The 22,687-nt window shown below is 40.4% G+C and overlaps 1 protein-coding gene across 2 annotated transcripts in view; it reads right to left on the bottom strand.

Moving 5' to 3' along the window:
• Positions 1-22,687, bottom strand: part of LOC109250645 (S-adenosyl-L-methionine-dependent tRNA 4-demethylwyosine synthase TYW1) — a 214,866-nt gene that overhangs the window by 13,651 nt on the left and 178,528 nt on the right. For both annotated transcript variants that reach the window (XM_019421733.2, XM_019421734.2), the window contains exons 14-15: positions 21,110-21,220; positions 11,309-11,476 (exon numbers count right to left, since the gene is read on the bottom strand). In XM_019421733.2, the coding sequence (XP_019277278.1) occupies positions 11,309-11,476; positions 21,110-21,220 (279 nt within the window). The remainder of the gene's footprint in view (positions 1-11,308; positions 11,477-21,109; positions 21,221-22,687) is intronic.

Raw genomic sequence — 22,687 nt, 5'->3', positions numbered from 1 at the left:
GATTAAGTGGTGAAAGACTGAAAGCTTTTCCTCTACTATCACTTAACAAGACAAGGATGCCTACTTTCATCACTTCCATTTATCATACTACTGGCAGTTCTAGCCAGAGTAACTGGGCAAGAAAAAGAAGTAAAAGACATCCAAGTAAGGAAGGAGAAGTAAAATTATCTCCGTTTGCAGATGATATGATCTTATATGTAGGTGTGCCTTTTCTTGAGAATTTGGCACTTGAGATTGAACCAAGTGGTGGTAGATGCTTAAGCTAAGTTGGGGCTACAGCCACCATATCAGGGGGTATGAAAAATAAAGAAGCAAAAGAAGCCAAGGGAAAAGGAGGGAGGAAAGGAAAAAGAGAAGGAGCTGGTCAGAAAGGCTGACAGACGGGTAGATAGGAGTAGTGGCTTGACAACTTCCAGAAAGATTCACTAGTGAATTCAATCAAACATTTAAGAAATAACACCAATACTCCCTATCTATTCCAGAAAATAGAGGCAGAGAAAACACTTCTTAACTCATCCTAAGAGACCAGCATTGCCCTAATACCACAATGAGATAAAGACTTTACAAAAAAGGAAAACTACAAAACAGTAACTGTGATGAACATATATGTAAAAAAATCAATGAAATATTAGTAAGTCAAACCCAACAATGTAAAAAAAACTACACACCACAACCAATAATACCAATAAAACCATGGATTTATTCCAGGTATGGCAAGGCTGGTTCAACATTTGAAAATCAATTAATGTAATACATCACGTCAACAAGCTCTAAAGAAGAGAAATGAAACTGATCATATCATTAATTGCCGAGAAAGTATTTGACAAAAATCCAAACCAATTTATGATAAAAACTCTCAGCAAACTAGAAATAGAGGGAAATGTCTTCAACCTGATACATAGCTACCAAAAACCTACAGTAAACATCATATTTAAATGAGAGACCAGTTGCTTTCCCACTAAAAGCAGAATCTAAGCAAGAATGTCCCCTTTTACCATTTCTATTCAACATCATATAGAAGCACTAGCCAATACAATAAGATTGAAAATGGAAATAAAAGATATACAGATTGGGAAGAAAGAGATGCATAGATGATGTGATTAGTAATCGATGTAGAAAAAAACAAAGAATTAACATTAACAAAACACCCTCCTGACTAATAAGTGATTACGGCATGACTGCGCTGTATGAGGTAATACATAAAAACTAGTTGCTTTCTCATATACCAACAATGAACAAGTGGAATTTGAAATTAAAAACACAGTACCATGCTCATTAGCATCAAAAAATGAAACACTTGGGGCGCCTGGGTGGCTCAGTCGGTTGGGCTTCCGACTTCGGCTCAGGTCATGATCTTGCGGTTTGTGAGTTTCAGCCCCACGTCGGGCTCTGTGTTGACCACTCAGAGCCTGGAGCCTACTTCAGATTCTGTGTCTCCCTCTCTCTCTGTCCCTCCCCTATTCATGCTCTGTCTCTCTCTGTCTCAAAAATAGATAAAACATTTAAAAAAAATTTTTAAAAACATGAAACACTTATGTGTAAATCTAATGAAATATGTACAGGATCTATATGCAGGAAATAAAACCTGAAAAAAGTCATGGGAGATCTAAATAAGAGATATTTCATGTTCATGGATTGGAAGACTGAATATTGTCAATTTTTCCTAGCTTAATCTGTAGATTCAACTCGCTCCCAAACAAAACCCTAGTAGGCTAGTTTATAGGTATTAACAAATGGATTCTCAAGTTTTTATGGAAAGGCAAAAGACCTAGAATAGCCAACCCAAGAAGCCAGTTGGCATGCTGGAGGACTGACATCACCCAATTTCAAGACTTACAATAAAGCTAACAGAAGTCACGACTGCACAGCATTGGTGAAAGAATGGACATATAGATCGATGTAACAATATACGGGCCAGAAATAGACACACACAAACGTAGTCTACTGATCTTTGAAAAAGGAGGAAGGGCAATTAAATGGAGAAAGAATAATCTTTCCAACAAATGGTACTTCAACAACTTGACATCTGCATACAAAACAAACAACAAAATATCGATATAAACCTCACAGTTTTCGAGACAGATCTTAGACCCAAACATAAAATATAAAACTATAAAATTTCTAGAAGATAACATAGGATGAAATCCAGCATCACCCGTGAAAGAAAAAGTTGATAAGCCAGATTTTATTAATTAAAAATGTTTGCTCTGAGAAAGGTACAGTTAAGAGAATGAAAAGTCACAGACCGGAAGAAAATATTTGCAAAACCCATCTGGTAAATGGAAAGTATCGAAAATATGTAAAGAATTCTTAAAACTCAACAATAAGAAAATAACCAACCCAACTAAAACATGAGGAAAATATCTGAACAGACACCTCACTAAAGAAAATGTACGGATTGCAAATAAGCCTACTTATAGATGTTCATCTTTTTATGACATCACATGTCATGTGGTTTTCAAACCTATACAACTTTATAGCACAAATACTGACCCTTAAAGTATGAAAATTAAAAAAAAAAATCATTTAGGAGGTCAGGGGGTCCCAGGAAGAGGTGCAGACCGTGTGTGAGAATCTAACTCTGCTACAAATGTATGAAATAACTTCACTGAAGTGGAGAAAGAGGAAAAGGCGCTGACCTAAGTAATTCCGGAAACGAGTGGAGCCTCTAAGACTAGAGGCAAAAGGAACTACAAACAAGCACTGTATTCTTGGGTTAAACGTTCTGATACTGCTACACATGTAGGTTGGAACTGAACAATTAAGTAAACAGATGACGGCTATTAGGAGCTAGGTTTCTCACTGTTAGAGGAGGAGTTTTCAAATTAGTAAGGAGAGGAGCCTACAGTGAGTTATGTTAGCAATGGATTAGAGTTTGAGACATCAGTATGTTTAGCTTCATCTAGATACAAATGGTTACAGGTGGAAGTATTTACAGACATGTGTATATACGAAGGCTAGAATATATATACAATGTCTTTGCTCTGTTACACCTTTTAGAGAGCCTAAAAGAAGAAACAACACCCTAGTCAACAACAAGCACACCTTCACCCAGATCTTGGTTTCTAACACCATTCTTCAATAAAAGGAACCAGGGCTCCTGAAGAAATGACTGATTCTAGGACTGGAGCGAGAAAAATACGAGATGAGCTTGGAGTATCTTGTAGTGCCAGAAAGTAAGGAAGTGCTCAAAACAAAAACAAATAAAACCCCCGACCCTGAAGGGGGGTATGTTAAAAGAGCAAAAGAGGCAACTGGAAGAGATCGTAGCGGCCAGAGCTAGAACAATTTGAGCAACAAAGGAAATAGAGTACAACTGGATTATAACCCAAAGTATAAACTGAATACTATAAATCCATACTGTTATAAAAAAAAAGATTGAATACATTAATAAATGGGAAGAAGAGACAAACCTATTTATGTAGATATCTCACCCTCAAGGATGTGGAGCCTAACTCTCACTCCTTACATATGGGCTATAGATAGTGACTTCTTTCCAAAGAGTAATGTACAGAAACGGGGAGGGGAAGAGTAAATTAACAGTGGAGAAAGCTGACAAATACTTACTACCTTGACTTGCTGACCAAGGTCAACATCACTAGTTGGAAATCTAAATAAACTATGGACTTTAGCTAATAATGTAGCAATTTTGGTTCATTAATTATAACCTATATACTATACCAATGAAAGATGTTAATAACAGGGAAACTCTAGGGTACAGAGGAAATCTTTATACTCTCTTATCAAGTTTGCTGTAAATCCCAATCTGTAGGTACTAAGGCATAAAGTCTACTTTTTTTTAAAAAAAGGAAGACATTACGTTTTAAAGCAATGATCTGTGGATTTCTGGAAGCTGTACATGTGATCTACTACTTGGTTTCCACTTGGTTTCCACTTGGTTTCCACTTGGTTTAATTACGTTTTAAAGCAATGATCTGTGGATTTCTGGAAGCTGTACATGTGATCTACTACTTGGTTTCCACTGGCGGTGATCCGCTATGATAGGACATCACCAACATGCAGGGAGGAAGGACTTCAGTGTTTCTGAACTAAAACCATCAGCAGAGTGTATTGGGTTCATCATGGTCTCATTAGTTTGCAAACTGACAGGTCCAAGGTTACATCTGAGCTGCTAATGGAAAACACCGAGGCAGAAGGGGGACTGTATCTCCTCGTCCCAGCTGCTTCGTCCAAAGCACACAGGCAGGTCCACCTTCCTCGAGTAGACTGTTTCCAGTGGGCAGCTGTACTTCTCTTTGTCCCTCAAGCTCAGCTTTAGAACCAAAACATGCTGACTTAACTTGAGTTTGTTTGTCTTTCCTTGGTTCAAAGTCAAAGAAACTCACTGAACTTTCTACACCCACTCACTAAAGAAACCGCCTCTTATCAAGAGCAGAAACACCTTTATCAGGAGTCTAAACAACACCTCTAAATGACAGAACTGTTCAGACAGCTGGGTGGCTCAGTCAGTTGAGCAGCTGACTTTTTTTTTTTTAATGTTTATTTATTTTTCAGAGAGAGAGAGAAGGACAGAATGAGTGAGGGGAGGGGCAAAAGATATGGAGCGGGCTCTGTAGCAATAGCAGAAAGCCCAATGTGGGGCTCAAACTCACAAACCAAAAGATCATGACATGAGCTGAGGCTGGAGACTCAACCGACTGAGCCACCCAGGTGCCCAAAGCAGCGGACTTGATTTTGGCTCAAGCCATGATCTGATTTTGGCTAAAGTCATGATCTCATGATTCGTCCCACATTGGCTCCCTGCAGAGAGCGATTCTTGGGATTCTCTCCTCTCTCTCTGTGCCTCCCTCCACTCGTGCACTCTCTTTCAAAATAAATAAATGGACTGTTAAAAAAAAAAACAACAACAAAAAACTGTTCTACAGAGACTTAAAAAAATAATAACCCACTAACAACTATGAAATGCTTTGTATGTGGAACAGCATATGGCAATAACAAGAGCATATGGCAATAACAAGGGCATTTGTACTGCAAATGACCACAGAGTATTCTGGGTATGGATAGGGTAATGCAGATTATAATGGATTCTCCAGAGGCTGTTTGATGCTGTGAAAATTTTACAAGTTAATGCATAATCTTTAAAGGTCACCTAAATGTAAATATTCAACCAATGCTTGGAATCTCTCTAGAATTTTTTTTTTTCTTTTAAAGAATTCACCTTACATCTTGGGTTATGTGGTATCCTGGATCAGAGAATTCAAAATTTTTGAAATGGATAAAGAAAGAAATGCCACAATGGAGGGATTTTCAATGCTGCACTTTATGGCAATGTTCTTTTTTCTGCTAGCCAACTTTACTAGAATCAGAAAAGTACAATCTAGTAGATAGGAGAGACTTTCCAAAAGCATGGATTGGCATCAGATTCCTGCTACAGAAAAACAGAAGAAATGGTGAATAGGAAAACAACTGGATTTAACAAGTAGCAGGTCACTGATGACCTATAAAATAGCAAACTCAGTTGAGTATTTATTTGTTGAATAAAGGAATGAATGAATGAATAAATAATAAGGAAGAAGGTAGAGATTCAGCAACTGCTCTCGGAAGGTACAACTGTGAAAAAGGGAAGGAGACGAAAGTGAAGAGGCTGTTAGTTCACTAAACAAACACCAAGAATCTACTATGCATCAGCTCCTCTAGGAGGTGCTAGAGATGACAGTCCTTGTGTTCCAGGAACCCACAACTCCTTAGGAAGGCAGCCTTACCTATGTGCACATAGATCTGAGAGAAGTGACCCCCAAGGAGGTTTGTTTTACAGTTTTAAGGGGAATTCAGCAGGTGAACTGAGATGGGGCAGGGTGGTGAATGCATTTCTGGCAGAAGAGGTAGGTATCTTGGGCAAACACAGAGGAAAGAATCATGGCAGTATCTTGTAAAGGGGTAGGGCAGGGGGCGGCCTGAAATAAAGCCAAAAAGGCCCTAATTGTGAAAGCCATCACGATTCAAATAAAATATCTAGGTTTTTCTTTTGCATGCACTGTGAGATAAAGACATGGCAGGGAAACAATGAGCTTGGGGGTGGCAGGATAAACAATGAGGTTGTTAAATGGCCAATACCCACTCTGTTATTTATGAACTCAATGATTTGTTTTATGGATTTGTCTACTCTTTAGGTTTTGTTTTGTCTTCTTCTGTTTCTTTCCTCTGTTTGGTTTTTGGTTATATCTCTGTTTTTAGTACCCTTAAAAAGGCATCCATCTGTAAACTGCTAGCCTACTTCTTAAATGGGACCTGATAGGCTCTGATTAGGATCAGGAAAGATGTTCTCACAGAAGTTTCAGGAAAATCTTTCCAGTAACACTGCAGGGGCAGCCCTGTAACCATACTGGGTGACACTTAATAAACATAAATAAAACATAACAAACATAAAGAAAATCAGTTTATGTGGACATAATCTACTGATGACACAGTGTGCGAAGTGGACTGGCATGCTGGTCACTGAGGAGATACTCTACCAAAAACTGTAAATGTCAAAACTGTGTGGTCATAGACTTCTGGTGCTAGCCAAAATGGAGGAAATGCACGTCTTCGTATTTCTCCCACTACACAGCTAAAATCCCTCAATAGTATATGTAAAGCAAACGTAAGAAGGCTTTGAAGGTAGAGGTAAGAAGACAGACTGGCTAGGGACCTCGGACCCAAGAACAACACAGTGATACATTCCCTGGGTTTCATTTTTGGCTCTTCTATCCTTCTGGGTGAGGAAGCCCAGAAGCCTGGTTGAAGCCTGCAATCCAGAAACACCAGCGGGCATAAACAATAAAAAAAACAATCTTACAGCGCCAAAAAAATCTGCTTTTCTTGGCCAAAGGACCAGGAAAAGAGCAGCCCAGCAAGACACAAAAACTTTTAGATAATAACCAACCTAGGTCACGAGAAAAATGCCTCATTCTCCCCCCAGTCGGTCAGCACCGACTGGGGACCCCAGACTTCTACATTTGCCCAGCCATGGTGAGCCATAACCTCCCTCCTCACTGCTGGGGAGCTGTCAGAGAAGGTGGAGCGGAGGATCCAGCAACCCCAACCCCTCTCTGTGGTCTCAGTGGAGACCCTGCAGGGAGCACTGACCTCCGCCTGTGGCAGCAAGGTGCCTCTCCCCACCCACGCCAGAGTGGGGACAGAGGAAGCTTAGCAGAGAGCCAAGACTTTTGCCACTGCCTAGGGGCAAGGAGGCCATGTCCATTCCATACCATCCCTGGGGAGCAGCGATGAGGTGGTCCTCCTTTCCTAATCAGAATGGTATCAGAGGCTATTGAGGAGAAAGCCTGAACTTATACCCCCAAATCAGCCACAACAAAGCTCCCCTCCCTCAACAGGCCAATGAAGGCTGAGTGGTGAGCCTGAATGTCTCAGTAATAAGGCGACACCCACCCACAATACACCTAGGATGAAAGCGAGTGCGTTCTGCATTTAATGCCTGACCACTCTCCTCTCTCCTTTTATACCCTTTGTTTCAGACCCTCACCATTTTACCTCTGACTGTTGGGACTATTACAGCTGTTTACAAAAAAATTTTTTGTAATGTTTATTTATTTTTGAGAGAGAGAGAGAAAGAGTGTGAGTGGAGGAGGGGCAGAGAGAGAGGGGGAGACACAGAATCTGAAGCAGGCTCCAGGCTCTGTCAGCAGGGCTTGAACTCAGGAACGGCAAGATCATGACCTGAGCCAAAGTCAGACGCTTAATCGACTGAGCCACCCAGGCACCCACTATTATAGCAGTTTTTAACTGAACTGGTTTCTCTTAAAGTCTTGCACTTCATCCCCTGAAATACTGCCAAAGAAATTTTTTTAAACTCAAATCTGATTGTGTCACTTCTATTTAAAACCCTTCAGTGCCTGCCCATGCTGTACACAAAACAGCACAATTAGGATGTCATTCGGTGCCATCAATGCTCTCACCCCTGGTGAATCACCCCCCTTCCATTCCCTTCAATCCTTCTCTTGACCTCCGGCCACACCAAACTATTTATTCTCCCAATGTGCCAGGCCTCTGCACTTCTCCGTGGACATTTTCTTAGGCTGTTTTTTGCTTAAATGTCGTTTCTACCTGGGCTGTTACTGAACATCCGGTCAAACAGCAACTCCTCTGTGAAGCCTTTCCCGATGGTACCATATATTCCCAACTATGCCTCCTTGGGCTCAATTCTACTCTTCCATCTTGCTCTGATAAAACTTTGGGGTATGTGTTTGTTTTGATAGTTACCTCTTTTTCTGTTAGACCATTCTGAAAGGCAGAGACTATTTTTTTTTTTTAACTCATCTTTGTATCCTTTGTACCCAGCATAGTGCCTGACACACCCTGGGTACACAACAAACATGAAATAATGAAGGTCAATCTCAGAATGTCTCCTTATGTTGGCTTGCACCTTGTAGGCTTTGTCTGTTATTGCATTTATCATACTAAAATTTCAGTTGTTTGGTCCCTTCTGAGAACCTCCTGTGCATATGGGCAGGATCATAAAAAGAAACCAGAAGGATGAAAATGGCAGATTATCTGAGAACAAGCAACAGACCAACAGCTGACTTTATCAATGGAATTTAAAAGACAAGAGATTATATTGTGTTGAAAGACAACAAATGTCAACCTAGAATTTTATACCCAGCTAAAATATACATTTCCAGACAAACAAGAGCAGAATTTTCCATCAGCAGATGCCCACTAAAATAAATTTTTAAGAAAGTATTTTTTGGGCAGAAAGAACACAATCCTGTATGGAGAGTCAAAAATGAAGAAAGGAAAAGAGTGCAAAACAGTGTTAAAGATGCAGGTAAATCTAAATGAACAGTGACTACATACAGCAGTAACAATATTCTCCTTACACACATTTATAATTCATGGACAGAACAATAATAGCATGTGAGTTGGGAAGGGAAAAATGGAGGTTAATAAGGTATTCTAAGGTCCTTGCATTGCATTTAGAGGGTAAAAGTATTCTTTAACATTATACTTTGATTAGTCAAGGATCATAAAGTCACTTCGAGTGCAACCACTAAAAAAAAAGAAAACAGTAAATAATTCCAAAGTAACACCTACTGTGTCTGAGAAAATAAAGGAAGTGCAGAGAGAGAGGGAAGTGCAATTTAAAAAGCATCTGGAGAGGTAGACAGCCTGACCATGCAGGGCCCTAGGGTCACATTAAGGACTTTGATTTTCATGCTAAAAGCAATGGGAGGTCACTGAGGCATCTCAATGGAGTTAGAAAGAACTCTGCCACCAGAGTCAGGATTATTTCCAGAGCACTGCCTCTGTAATCAAAATTTTTTTTTTTTAATGTTATTTATTTATTTTGAGAGAGGGAGAGTGCATGCATGCATGAGTGTGTGTGCATCAGTGGGGGAGGGGCAGAGACAGAGAGGGAGGCTGAGGATCCCAAGCTGGCTCCGTGCTGCCAGCACAAAGCCTGACACAGGGCTCAATCCCACAAGCCGTGAGATCATGACTTGAGCCAAAATCAAGAGTCAGATGCTCAACCTACTGAGCCACCCAGGCGACCCTCAAATAATTTTTTTAAAGGCACTATCTTACCTGAAAAGGTTAACAGTGAATGAAAAACTAGAAAATAAAATTAGGTTTTTGGCTTTAATTTTTAAGATTTGCTTTGTAAGTTAATTAGCTTTGTAGCTATCATTAACATTTCAAATACCAGGTGGCCTTTCTTTGTTCCCTGATGTCCCAGAACATATTCTTCTGTCTAAACATCTGACAGACCACAAGTCAGCTACATACAATCTAACTGCAACCAAAGCATGAGAGCCTTTTAACCTCATGGTTAGTGAGACTACAGGATGTGATATTTTAATTGAGCAAATCTCATATTATTAAATGTCATTAACTTGAGAAGCTGTTCAGGAAGTCATTTAGGTTTTTGGGGAGAATATACTAAGTCTTTCATGTTCAAATTGAGCCTGCCTTTACTTGCATAAAAAGAACTTATGTAAGAAAAGGTAGCCCACCCTTAACCTTTATTATCATCTTGGTATTAATCTATCTTTATTGTGATATAATCCACAGACCATAATATTCAGCCTTTAAAGTGTACAATTGAGTGACTTTTGGATTAGTCTCAAAGATGGGCAACCAACACCACACTATAATTCTAGAGTATTTCATCATCCCCCAAAGAAATCCCATACCTATTAGCAGTCACTTCCTAGTCTGCTCTTCTCCCAGCACCTGGCAACCACCAACCTACTTTCCATCTCTATGGATTTATCTAGTCTGGATATTTCACACAATCATACAATATGTGCCCTGTTGTGTCTGGGGTGTTTTTTTTTTTCCCCACCTAGAATAATGTTTTCAGGGTTCATCCATGTCGACTTTTGTTTTGAAGTTTATTTATTTTGAGAGAGAGAAAGTGTGAGTGGGGGAGGGCAGAGAGAGAGGGAGAGAGAGAGAATCCCAAGCAGGCTCCACACTAACAGTACACAGCCTGGTGCAGGTCTGGAACCCATAAGCCGTGAGATCATGACCTGAGCTAAAGTCAGATATTTAACTGGCTGAGCCACTTAGGCGCCCCATGTCCACTTAAAAACAAAAAAGTATTTATTAATGGAGAATTTGAACAGAAAACTAGGCAGAGTAGTATAACAAACCTCTATGTGCTCATCATCTAGCCACGACAACAGTCATCTTATCCACACACCCACGTAATTTCACCTCATGTTATTTTAAATCAAACCCAGATGCCACATTATTTCTGTACAAATACTTCTGTAAGGACACGTTGTGATAGCTACTCCAACAATGGCCTTCTGATTAGCAGATTTTCCTTCTTATTTTAATGGCCTACCTTTACCAAGAGCTGAATTTTTCCTTTGCTGGACATTCTTAAGAAATATGCGAGATCTGGGTACTTATTCTGTCTAGTAAAAGTGCTAAAAGGGAAAAATGGAAACCAAAACTCCAGGAAAATTTCTCCAGAGGCTGAGATTCAAAGTGATATAAAATTTGATAAATACTTCAATATTTCTTCTGCAAGTCATATGGGGGTTGTCCACTATTTCAGCTTTCTCTTGTCATTCTGAGGAAGGATTAGAGGTTATGACAAGGGTGTTTTTTGCTTTTCTTTTTCAGCATGCACCAACTGCAAACCAGGAGGCCCTTCAAGTGCCTAGCTGAGGGCTAAGAACGAAACAAGAGTACGTGAGCCCAATGGACAGACTGGAGGGCCTTCTTAACGTCTATTTCAGGAAAGGTAGCAGACAAGCAGATATCCACTATAATAAAGACAGGAGAAAATAAAGAGAAGAAAGAAGAAGAAAAGAAGGCATAGTTGAGCTATTCTTACCCTTGTGTGAGCTATCAGGAGGCAGTTGGAATGTTCATGTTCACAAGCAATTTCATAGTTGGGGATGAGAGCCACCAACTCGCGGACAAAGTGTACCACCTCCTCGTGCCAGGGCACGTTGGCCATGGTGAGACTGCTTGCTGAACTCTCTCCACAGTAGGTGACACCCTGGGGAAGCAAGACAACAGAGACAATTACGGACCTAATTTAAATGAAATCAACTGAGAGTTTCAGAGCCAGAAAGGCTTCTAGAGGGAATCTACCCCATCCCACCCAATCCAATCCAATTCAATCCAAAAATGAAGAAAGTAACAGTGAATTAGAGATGATAAAATCTGCTTAGGAGCTCCCAGGCGGATGGCCTTCCCACCCTGTGACTGAGGGTGCTTGGGTACTGTGTTCAGTGCTGTCACAATCCATGCTGTCTAGGCACGACAATGTATTTGAACCAACAACGTATCTTTTCATTCAGATTTCTTGGTGCACCGTAAGAGGTTAATGCTCAAGGGATTATAAATCTCATACACTAATAATGGAGGCATGGTTGGCACAAAAATTCACCGAACAGTTTATTCACTGGGAAAATAAGATGAGCCCCCATTTCCCAATACAACTTAGGTTTGATAAAGGTTGATAAGATTCTTCTGCAAAGGGCCAGCTAGGGATCCCTTTGAAAGTATTCTTTAAGGAGATTACTTTCTGTACATGGATATGTATAAACACAGAATTGTGCCAAACAGGAAATACATTTGTGGCTATACATGCATACCTTTCACACACTTACATGCATATACATGCATCTCGCCTCTACAGAAATTTCTGAGTTGTACAAATGCGGTAAGGTAAATTGGCTTCTAACGCTTTAGAACACTACCTGATAGCCCACGCTTAGAGGACCCCAAAGTTTCATAATTAAGTTCTCTATTTGGTTAAGTTACATAATGATAAATTTTCTGATAATAAGGGATATCTGAATTTTGCAGGCTCTTTAAATACTCCAGAATTAAACTTTCTGGACAAGTGTTTTGAATATTCTAGACATGCTGCTACTAAGGAGGGAATAACTAAAATAAAAAGACATGCACTCACACACTCTGTCTCACTCACACAGATGCAGACAGACAGACACACACACACACAAAGACACACACATACAGAGTAGAGGGGATGGGATACCACTGAATGAAAAACCCATGGATGAGCAAACACTCAGGGCTGGGAACTGGCTGAAGACTCAGATGAACTCTGCAAAATGATCTACTCCAGATGACTCTCAAAAAGATCCCCGTTATGCTAAACCGTGACCTTTGCTGAACGTAAACTAGAGGCAACCCAGCTCAGTTGTAACAATCAAGAGCATCATCTCTATCAGCCCAGTGATTTTAGAAAATTCATTAAACCAAGTTTGAGTTTTAGGTGAATAAAAAAAAAAGCAAGTACTACAACAGTTCTGAAAATCTTTAGGAATGGCTGAAAAATTGTGCTAAACTTACCGGAATGTATACCAAACATGAAAACAATTTATTGATAGGTCAAATTAGTCATAAAAATGAACTTTACTTCAACTTAAGTACTTTTTATGATACTGTGAATTATATGAAAAAGCATGTACATAGTAGCTAATTCAAAGGAACTTATTTTTCATATTAAAAAAAAATTTTTTAATTTTTGTTTATTTTTGAGAGAGAGTACGAGCGGGAGAGGGACGGGGAGAGAGAGAGAGAGAGAGAGAGAGAGAGAGAGAGAGAAGGATATGCAGAATCGGAAGCAGGATCCAGGCTCTGAGCTGCCAGCAGAGAGCCCGACGTGGGGCTCGAACCCATGAACCGTGAGATCATGACCTGAGCTGAAGTTGGACGCTTATCCAGCTGAGACACCCAGGTGCCCCTATTTTTTAGATAAGATCTTACATCTATGACAATAGCTCTGGAAAATATTTTATTATTTCTTATTCACCAATAATAAATCATGAACCATCAAGGACAGATTTGGTTTGGGAAGGAAATGAGAGAATGAGCACCACGGTTCATTACTAGGTCTTCACATAATACTTTCCCCTACACTCACATGATGCTTCATAGTTAACCAAGTTCTTCACATAAAAGTTCCCATTTTAGCCAGGCAAAATCCTCTGGGGTAGGCAGTACGGGCAACTTTCTGAGCCTCTGTGACATGAATGGGCTCTGTGAATTAGTCTGTGGAGTCACCTTTGGGAACCCCTGAGCCCTCCCTCAGTTGGGCTCCTGATGTCCCCCTCCTCTGGTGCTCCCCGCTCTGCTCTGGCTACTTCATTCTGCACTCCGGTCTAATGGCTGACTTGCCCTGACTTTATTCCTGATCACACTTTACCTAAACTATCTAAAAGTGCTTCCTTTTCTATGACATCACAGTTGTCTGCCACCTTCTCATCCCGCCACCGTCCTGCCCCCACCCCATCTATCACCAGCACCAAGTTTTGCCGTCACAACTTTGAAAAAAGAATGAACTCAAGAAAACAGATGGGTACCGTGTGGCAACTGAAAAACACTCACTTTGTAATCTCCAGGTTGAAGAGTGGCAAGCAGACCCAAAGAAAGTTCCTCAAGAACAAAACCACTTATGCACCCCTGGATTTGTAGTGAAAAGCATAACCGATGCCATTACATTGGTGTCTTTTGGATGGATCACTCTGCTGTAGGACATAGAAGCCATAAGGTCCTATATTGGGTGCGTGGACACTTTACCTGGGGATTCAAGGTCTGTGGGAAGAGTAGTATTTTGGCAGTTTGATTGATATTCTAATTAAACTGAACGTCCAAAGACTCCTATTGTTTTTGTTTCCTATAGCCTAATGAGAAATGTTGTTGTCTTCATGACTTTTACTTTTTGCACAATATACCCAAAACGTGTCACTCCATCCTAAAAATGCTTCAACAACTCTTCCCAGACACACACACACAGGAAAACAAAAAACAGCCCAACCTTCTCAGCATGGCACATGAGGCCTTCTTTTTTTTTTTAAGTTTATTTATGTATTTATTTTCAGAGAGAGACAGAGAGAGAGAAGAAGAGAGAGAATCCCAAGCAGGTTCTGCACTGTCAGCACGGAGCCCAACGCAGGGCTAGAGTCCACAAAACGGTGAGATCATGACTTGAGCCAAAACCAAGAGTTGGATGCTCAACTGACTGAGCCACTCACGAGGCTTTCTTCAGTGGACTGCCCTCCTCAGCATCCAGTCTTTACTTGGCTAAATTTCCCACCATCTCTTTAATCTCTGTTCAGGAACCCCTACCCAACCTGATCCCAAGCTCATCATATCTGGTACATAGCTTGTACCAACTGGTATAATTACATGTGTGAATTCTAAGCTTGTACAGGCAGGGGCTGTGCTCTGTTCTTCTCTGTACCCCCAACCAATCTATGCTGAATGACCTAAAGATCAAGTCACATATTTTATATGACATTAAACTCCAGAACTCTTTTCTGATATAATATAAAATTTCATTCACATTAATGTGGATTTTTCTACTCTTTTCTCCCCTCTACTCTTTAATGCTTGATGACAAAGCAACTGAGGAATACCAGTCAGGGACTGCTACATGAATAACCGCTAATATTTCTTATCTTTGTGTAGAGAAAGACAGTGAGGTCAGGCTAAGGCATTTGTTTTGCAAAAGGCACGCTACAAGGATTGAGCTCTGTAGACAGCTACAGTGCCAACAGCATAAAAGAGGTTTAAATCATCTGACAACAAATAATTACTAAGCACTTACTATTATTCTCAAGGTGCAATGCAAGGCAGGGAATATAAAGACAGTATTTCATTTACAAATGGATTGTACTATGAAAGTTTTTCAATAAGGCAGATGTTTAGAACATGATACACATTTTCACAAACAAGCAAGCAAATAATGATCACTAAGTTTCTAGGGCTAGCAAATAAAGGCCTATTTAAGCCTAATGAAACTAAAATATATGTTCATTTACAGGGAATCAAACAGAAAAATAGTTTATGAGACTAGCAATGAAAGAAAAGCGGGAACCAATAAAATAAAGAAATAGCTTCTATTGATTTAGTTTAAATAAATGTGCTTAATGAGAAGTGATCTAAACATTTACCGAATCCAGGCATACATTATCCCACTGAATTCTCAAAACAAACCTATTAAAATGATCCTGTTATTCTAATTCTAATATGGAGGAAATTTAGATGCAGAGAAGATCTACATCAGTACTTTTTTGGAATGTATCAAAACTGTGCTCTTCCCCATTCCCCATGAGGCTCCAGAGTGCAGACTAGGAGAGACCCCTGTGCGTGCACACTCGCACACGCCTGGAAGACACAAGACATGAACAGTACTCGTTTGCTTCTGCAGGGAACCCAGGCATGTCACTAGCCTAGGGTCAATTTGTATTATCAATTTCCTAGCTTCAAGGCATTTACGTATGTGACCATGAGGTACTATTCAAATTTTAATGCCAGGCCCTGGGAGACCACCCCCCCTTTTTTTTAAATCAAGAGCATAGGTGAAAGACAAGCTTCCAAGGGCCATTCTATGTCAGTGGGTAAATTCTGTCCTAATTTGTGCTTTCATTGAAGGCAAAAGGGCCTCGTGTTCCATCCTTTAAACCCAAGTCCCATCTCTATCAGAGCTACAAAGTACCACCAGGGTGGTCTCTCTTTTTTGAGTCCCAAAGGAACTCCCTTACAGACCTGACAGATGGCCATGCTGTCAAAAGTATGTTTATTATAACACAGTTACTTCTAAGTGTTTGTTTTTAGAGGAAGCTGAGGTTACTTAGCCTACCATATCGCTAGTTCTCATCAAATGTTTTTCAGAGAGGGTTTTTCCTATTATTATTTTATTAAATGTTATTATTTTAAGTAATCTCTAACCCCAGTGTGGGGCTCAAACTCATGACCTGGAGATCAAGAGTTACCAACTGAGCCAGCCACATGTCCTTGTTACCATTACTTTTAAAACTCCTCCAATGTAGAAAATTTTTAACTTTTTTTAATTTTAGAGACAGCGAGAGTGAGAGAGAAAGAACAGGCAAGTGCTCCCTTGGGCAGCACATATACTAAAATTAGAACATGCGTGGGCACTTGGTGTGGGGGGAGGGGTGAAGGGAGGAAGAGCGAGAACGAAACCCAAGCAGGCTCCACTCGGCGTGGAGCTGGACGCGGGGCTGGATCCTACAATTCTGGGATCATCAAGAGTCAGACACTCAACCGACTGAGCCACCTAAGCGCCCCCCACCCCCACAAAATTTAAATTTAATTAATTAGACAACAACAACAAAAATGCCTTTTCAGACTTAAATAGTTTAACTCTACTGAACAGGAAAGAATGCCTTCTCCTTTACTGATTTCATTTCAATCAGTGGGATTACAAACATGATGCCCGCTCACTGTAATAATTCGCAGGGCATGGAAACATGGAAAATAGAATTACTAAGCCTTTCCCTGCCCTTCTTCCAAATTACAACACTGTGAACAGTCTGATATAATCCTTCCGTACTTTTCTTATATAAATATATCCAAACATATACTGCTAAAAAATATAATCAGGGGCACCTGGGTGGCTTAGCTGGTTAAGCATCTAGCTCTTGATATCAGCTCAGGTCATGATCTCATGGTTTGTGAGTGCGAGCCCTGAGTCAGGGCTCACAGCACAGGGCCTGCTTAAGATTCTCTCTCCCTCTTTCCCTGCCCCTTCCCCCACTCATCTCTCTCTCAAAATAAAGAAGTAAACTTTTAAAACATATATAATCAAATAATAAACATTATTCTATAACTTGTTCTGTTTCTGAAGTATACTATATTCTGCAAACATCCCTTTTCTACTTCAGTTTAAAAGGAAGATACTTCAGGGGCGCCTGGATGGCTCAGTCGGTTGAGCGACCGACTTCGGCTCAGGTCATGATCTCACGGTCCGTGAGTTCGAGCCCCGCGTTGGGCTCTGTGCTGACAGCTCAGAGCCTGGAGCCTGCTTCTGATTCTGTGTCTCCCTCTCTCTCTGCCCCTCCCCCACTCATGCTCTGTCTATCAGAAATAAATAAACATTAAAAAAAATTTTTTTTAAAGAAAGATACTTCATTACCCTGCAGGACAAATGAGAGCTGAATTTAACAAAGCAATGAGATCCAGTCCTCAATGGCACAGGTACACTTAACAGAGGCCATTTCTATCTCAAACATTCTATAAGAAACAAGTTGATCATCCCGCGTCAGGCTCTGGGCTGATGGCTCGGAGCCTGGAGCCTGTTTCCGATTCTGTGTCTCCCTCTCTCTCTGCCCCTCCCCCGTTCATGCTCTGTCTCTCTCTGTCCAAAAATAAATAAAAAACGTTGAAAAAAAAAAATTAAAAAAAAAAAAAAAAAAAAAGGGGCGCCTGGGTGGCGCAGTCGGTTAAGCGTCCGACTTCAGCCAGGTCACGATCTCGCAGTCCGTGAGTTCGAGCCCCGCGTCAGGCTCTGGGCTGATGGCTCGGAGCCTGGAGCCTGTTTCAGATTCTGTGTCTCCCTCTCTCTCTGCCCCTCCCCCGTTCATGCTCTGTCTCTCTCTGTCCAAAAATAAATAAAAAACGTTGAAAAAAAAAATTTAAAAAAAAAAAAGAAACAAGCTGATCATCACCATGCTTTCCCTTGGTACGACTGTTACCTGTTACATTATATTTTATCATTCATGTAAGATAGTTAAAATTGTGATTATATTACATATTTCTTCAAGAAACTTTTAAATGAAATCTCTCCAAGTGGCTCATTTTACTTCTGTAGACTTGGCCTTGTTCAATAAGACCATCCATTTCCCAAACAGCACGTCCATATCAAATTTTCTATCTCTGGTGCTTTGATGAGGCCTAGCACATAGAAAGAGCTGAAAGATATCTGTTGAATGCAGGGGTAAAACAGTAAAATGGAAATCTCATGTGAAAGAAACCATGTCATTATAACATCTCAGGTATAGACAGAGGGTATTACGTTAATAGTCTGTCAAACTAAAAAAATACCCATCGGAGGATTATACTGTTTACAAAGTAGCTATCTTTCTTTTAAAAATAATACCGGGTGATTCTTTTCAGATTGTAAAATATGTCATACATTATAGAAAACATGACTGCAAAGAAGGAAAGGAGGAAGGGAGGGACGGAGGGAGGCAGAAAAAAGGTGACCGTATGATCCAGAAACTTGCTTTATAATGGAAGTTTTACTGCAACATCACTGGAGACAGCATTCTTTAATAGCTAAATCATAAATTAAAACACCATTAATCCCTGACATTGGCAAGGTTTGCTTAAGCCAACAAATATACTGCAGATGTAGTTTGCATCTCTGCATCATTAGAGTTCTTGCCAAGAGTAGCCTTTTAAAATTAAGAGCAATTTCAAAAGAAAAGAGTGTCTTTGACCTGACCAGGGATAAAATGCTGAACACTCAGACAGCAATATTTTATCTCTTCCCACCTCCCTGCTGCTCTAGGCTATAGTACCACAGAAAGCTGAACAGACAGCTGTAAAAATGAACTATCCTCTGAAATGACAGAGTGAAATGACATACACTGAAGAGTCGGGTTTTCAGAGACAGGGTGGAATTTTCTGGTCACGTTTTCTCATTCTGTGGACTCTTAGCTGTCCAGAAAAGCCATTTGCCTTGTAACAGTCCACAGTTTTAACTACCATGGCACGCTGATGCCTTCCAAATGATTACTGCCAGCCCTGTCTTATCCCCAGAACTCCAGGCTTATATAACCTCTGGCCTATTTGAACCTATATGTGGATATTTAAAAGGTCTCTCAAATGATTAAGGCCAACAAAGAACTCGTGAAATTACTCCCCAAACTTGCCTGCCTCCTCCGCTGGTCTTTCCCACTTCAGTAAACTGTTCCACATCCGCACGATTGCTTAAGCCAAAATCCAGGTGTTGTTCTTGATTTCGTTTGTTCTTTCACTCCCTGTGTCTCGTCTGGCAACACACTGTATTGGTTCCACTTCCACGATTTATCCCAAATGTACTCACTCCTCTCCAGTCATACTGCCAATGACCTTCCCCCAAGCCATAACGTCTCATTTTATAACCACTCTCGCTCTGAGCTCTGTAATCCGCCCATGACAGCAGCAGGGTGATCTTTTAAAATCATAAACCAGACTATTCAAGAAGCTGACCATCGAACTTAGTATAAAATCCAGTTCTTTTCTTGCTTGAAAGTTCTAACAACATTTGGCCCCATCCCACCTCTGTGATTCATCTTGTGTCTCTGCCAACTCCAACTGCCCTCCTGATCTCACACGGGAACCCCCGACTTAAATACTTACTTGTTTGCCATCTGCCCAAAATGCTCTGATCCCCTGGTGACTGCACTGCTTCTTACTATTTAGGAATCAGTTGTAAAAGAGTCATCTCCTCCATTAGATTTCATAGGCGGAAGAAAAGACTTCTGCCTATGAAATCTAAAACAGCCAATCACAATGTCTACCAAAACAATGATCTGCCCTTTGGCACATCAATCCACTTATAGGAATCCATCATCCCAAAGAAATACCGCCAACAAACGGGCCAGGGACAACCAGGCACCACCACCTCCTACTGTAAGTATACGATACCACCAACTAAATAATCTTAAAATGCAAACACACACACACGCACACACATCTGATCAATCTTCTCTTGATCTAACTACCAATCTACAGGAAATACAGGGGGCAAAGGAACAAGCAATCAGCAAAATCTAAAATATAGACAGAGGGAACTAGCCAGGATAAATGACACATTTTCTTCAACAAACTTACTGGTGTGGGGCAGGGGGAGCAGAGTAGAGAGAGAACACATGAAAGAGGAACTAACAGATTAAAAGAAATTTAAAAAAGAAAGAATCCAATTACAGTTAATGATCCTTATTTGGATCTAGATTCACAAATACTATTTTAATAAGAAATAGTTGGTCAAGTCTGAAACCTTCTATTTCTAATACTTAAGAGACTATTGTTAAAACTGTTCAATTATGAGAACAGTATTCTGAATAAGTGTATACAGTGAGTGTATATCTTTTAGAGACATATACAGTTATAGATGAGCCATATAACGTAGGGTTTGCTTCAAAATAATAGGATAAGGCAGAGAAAATGGGTAGAGGTAGAACTGAAACAAGACTGGTCATGAGTTGGTAATTTTTGAAGCTGGGTGAACAGATGGAAGTCATGAGACCAACCTCTCTACTTCTATATATGTTTGAAATTCTCCATAATAAAAGTTTATTTTACTTTTTTATTTTTATTTTATTTTTATTTTTTTACTTTTTTTAATTAAAAAAAATTTTTTATGTTTATTTTTGAGAGAGTGTGAGTGGGGAGGGGCAGAGAGAGAGGGAGACACGGAATCCAAAACAGGCTCCAGTCTCTGAGCTGTCAGCACAGAGTCCGACGCGGGGCTTGAACCCAAGAACCATGAGATCATGACCTGAGCCCAAGTCGGACATTTAACCAACTGAGCCACCTAGTCAACCCTAAAAGTCTATTTTAAAGCCAACCAATTCCTCACTGTAACACTATTTTATTTCTCAGCATACTAATGTTACTATGTAGTTTTTAATTATTTATTTTGCACTGACTGCCTCCCTCTCAATAAATATAAGCTTTATAAGAGCAAAAGCTCCGTCTTTACTGTTATTATCCCCGTTGCCTAGAATGGTGCCACGTTCTTGATTAATATTTCTGAATGAATAAATAACACATCTGGGACCTCCTATAGAGTTTTATAAGGTACTAACTTCACCACAACAAAGCACCATAGGAAGTGGGATGACATTGGCCAGCAGGAGCTCACCTTCACTTCGATGAAGTCAGGATTCCCCAGGGTCACCAGCTCGGCATAGGCCTGGAGTTCGTCTACATTCCACGCTTTCACTAGAGTCAGCCTGTACACAGTACGCTGTTGCTGAAACAAAGGAAAAGCCAACTTCGTTTTTATCTTGGTGGAAGTCACACCTAGGAAGGCTTTCAAATTTCTTCAATCCCCTAGAGACCCAGGTAATGTGAAATTCAGCCAGAACTTTTAAAAAAAATTTTTAAAAAATGTTTTATTTATTTGTAAGACAGAGAGACAGAGCACAAGCAGGGTAGGGGCAGAGAGAGAGAGAGATACACACACAGAGTCCGAAGCAGGCTCCAGGCCCTGAACTGTCAGCACAGAGCCTGACATGGGACTCAAACTCACGAACTGTGAGATCATGACCTGAGCCGAAGTCGGACGCTTAGCCAACTGAGCCACCCAGGCGCCCCCAGCCAGAACTTCTATAAGCCAAAGTTATATTTTGTAGAAAGATGAAAAAAAAAATGAAAACAATATAATAAGATTCCCATAAGCCTTTTAAGGGCACAGATATTGGCATGTATCTTTTCTCACTCACAATCTCTACCACTTAGGCACCCAAATGTTTCTTGAAAACGACACACTGAATTAGATTTAGTAAGGAATAGTAAATTGGCCAAATAGTTTAAGACTGTTGAAAATTAATTCAAATAACCTTCAGGCTCTCAGGTACCAATCACTCAAGTGTTTATGACAAGAATTTCTAATTACTCTTCCCTTCTTTCCTGCTTTCTTAACATTTTAATGATCTCCTGTTGGCAGAAAAGACACATTTATGAACTGTCAGTATTGTCACCTGTTTACCACTTAACCAAAAGAGGTAGTGGTTTTCTGAAAAGCAATTAGACAACAGACATCAAAGGCTTTAACAAGTTTATGCCCTTTGACTTTGTAGCTCTCTCCCTTCCAGGACCCGAGACAATTTTTCAAACATTCAAAGCGTTATTGAAACATCTCAGGACAGTATGAAAAAGAGGTTAAAATCTTTTTTTTTTTAATTTTTTTTAACATTTATTTATTTTTGAGACAGAGAGAGACAGAGCATGAACAGGGGAGGAACAGAGAGAGAGGGAGACACAGAATCTGAAACAGGCTCCAGGCTCTGAGCCGTCAGCACAGAGCCCGACGCGGGGCTCGAACTCACGGACCACGAGATCATGACCTGAGCCGAAGCCCGCCGCTTAACCGACCGAGCCACCCAGGCGCCCCAAAAGGGGTTAAAATCTAAAGCAAGACTGGGGAGCGGCACCTAGGACTTGCCTATAACCAGTAGTATATGGCGGAGGTGGTGTCTATGTGCATACGCACGCAGGGCCACACCCATCTGGAGCAAGTTCCGGGATAATATCCATGCTGCTACCACGCACAGCATGTTTTAAGTAGTGAGGCTCTAAATACTTGAGAGAAAAAGTGAGGCGAGAGAGGAACAAAATGATACCAACCTCTCTCTACTTTTGCCTATGTTTGAAGATTTCCATAATTAGTGAAAGAGAAGAAACACTCGAGATCTTCGATGAACAAAATGAAAAGATC

The sequence above is a fragment of the Panthera pardus genome, unplaced genomic scaffold (genome assembly GCF_024362965.1).
Source record: "Panthera pardus isolate Hobbes unplaced genomic scaffold, ASM2436296v1 HiC_scaffold_4, whole genome shotgun sequence".
In the NCBI taxonomy this organism is placed as follows: Eukaryota; Metazoa; Chordata; class Mammalia; order Carnivora; family Felidae; genus Panthera; species Panthera pardus.
The sequence above is the reverse complement of the archived record's forward strand: the minus strand, read 5'-3'. Positions and strand labels throughout refer to the sequence as shown.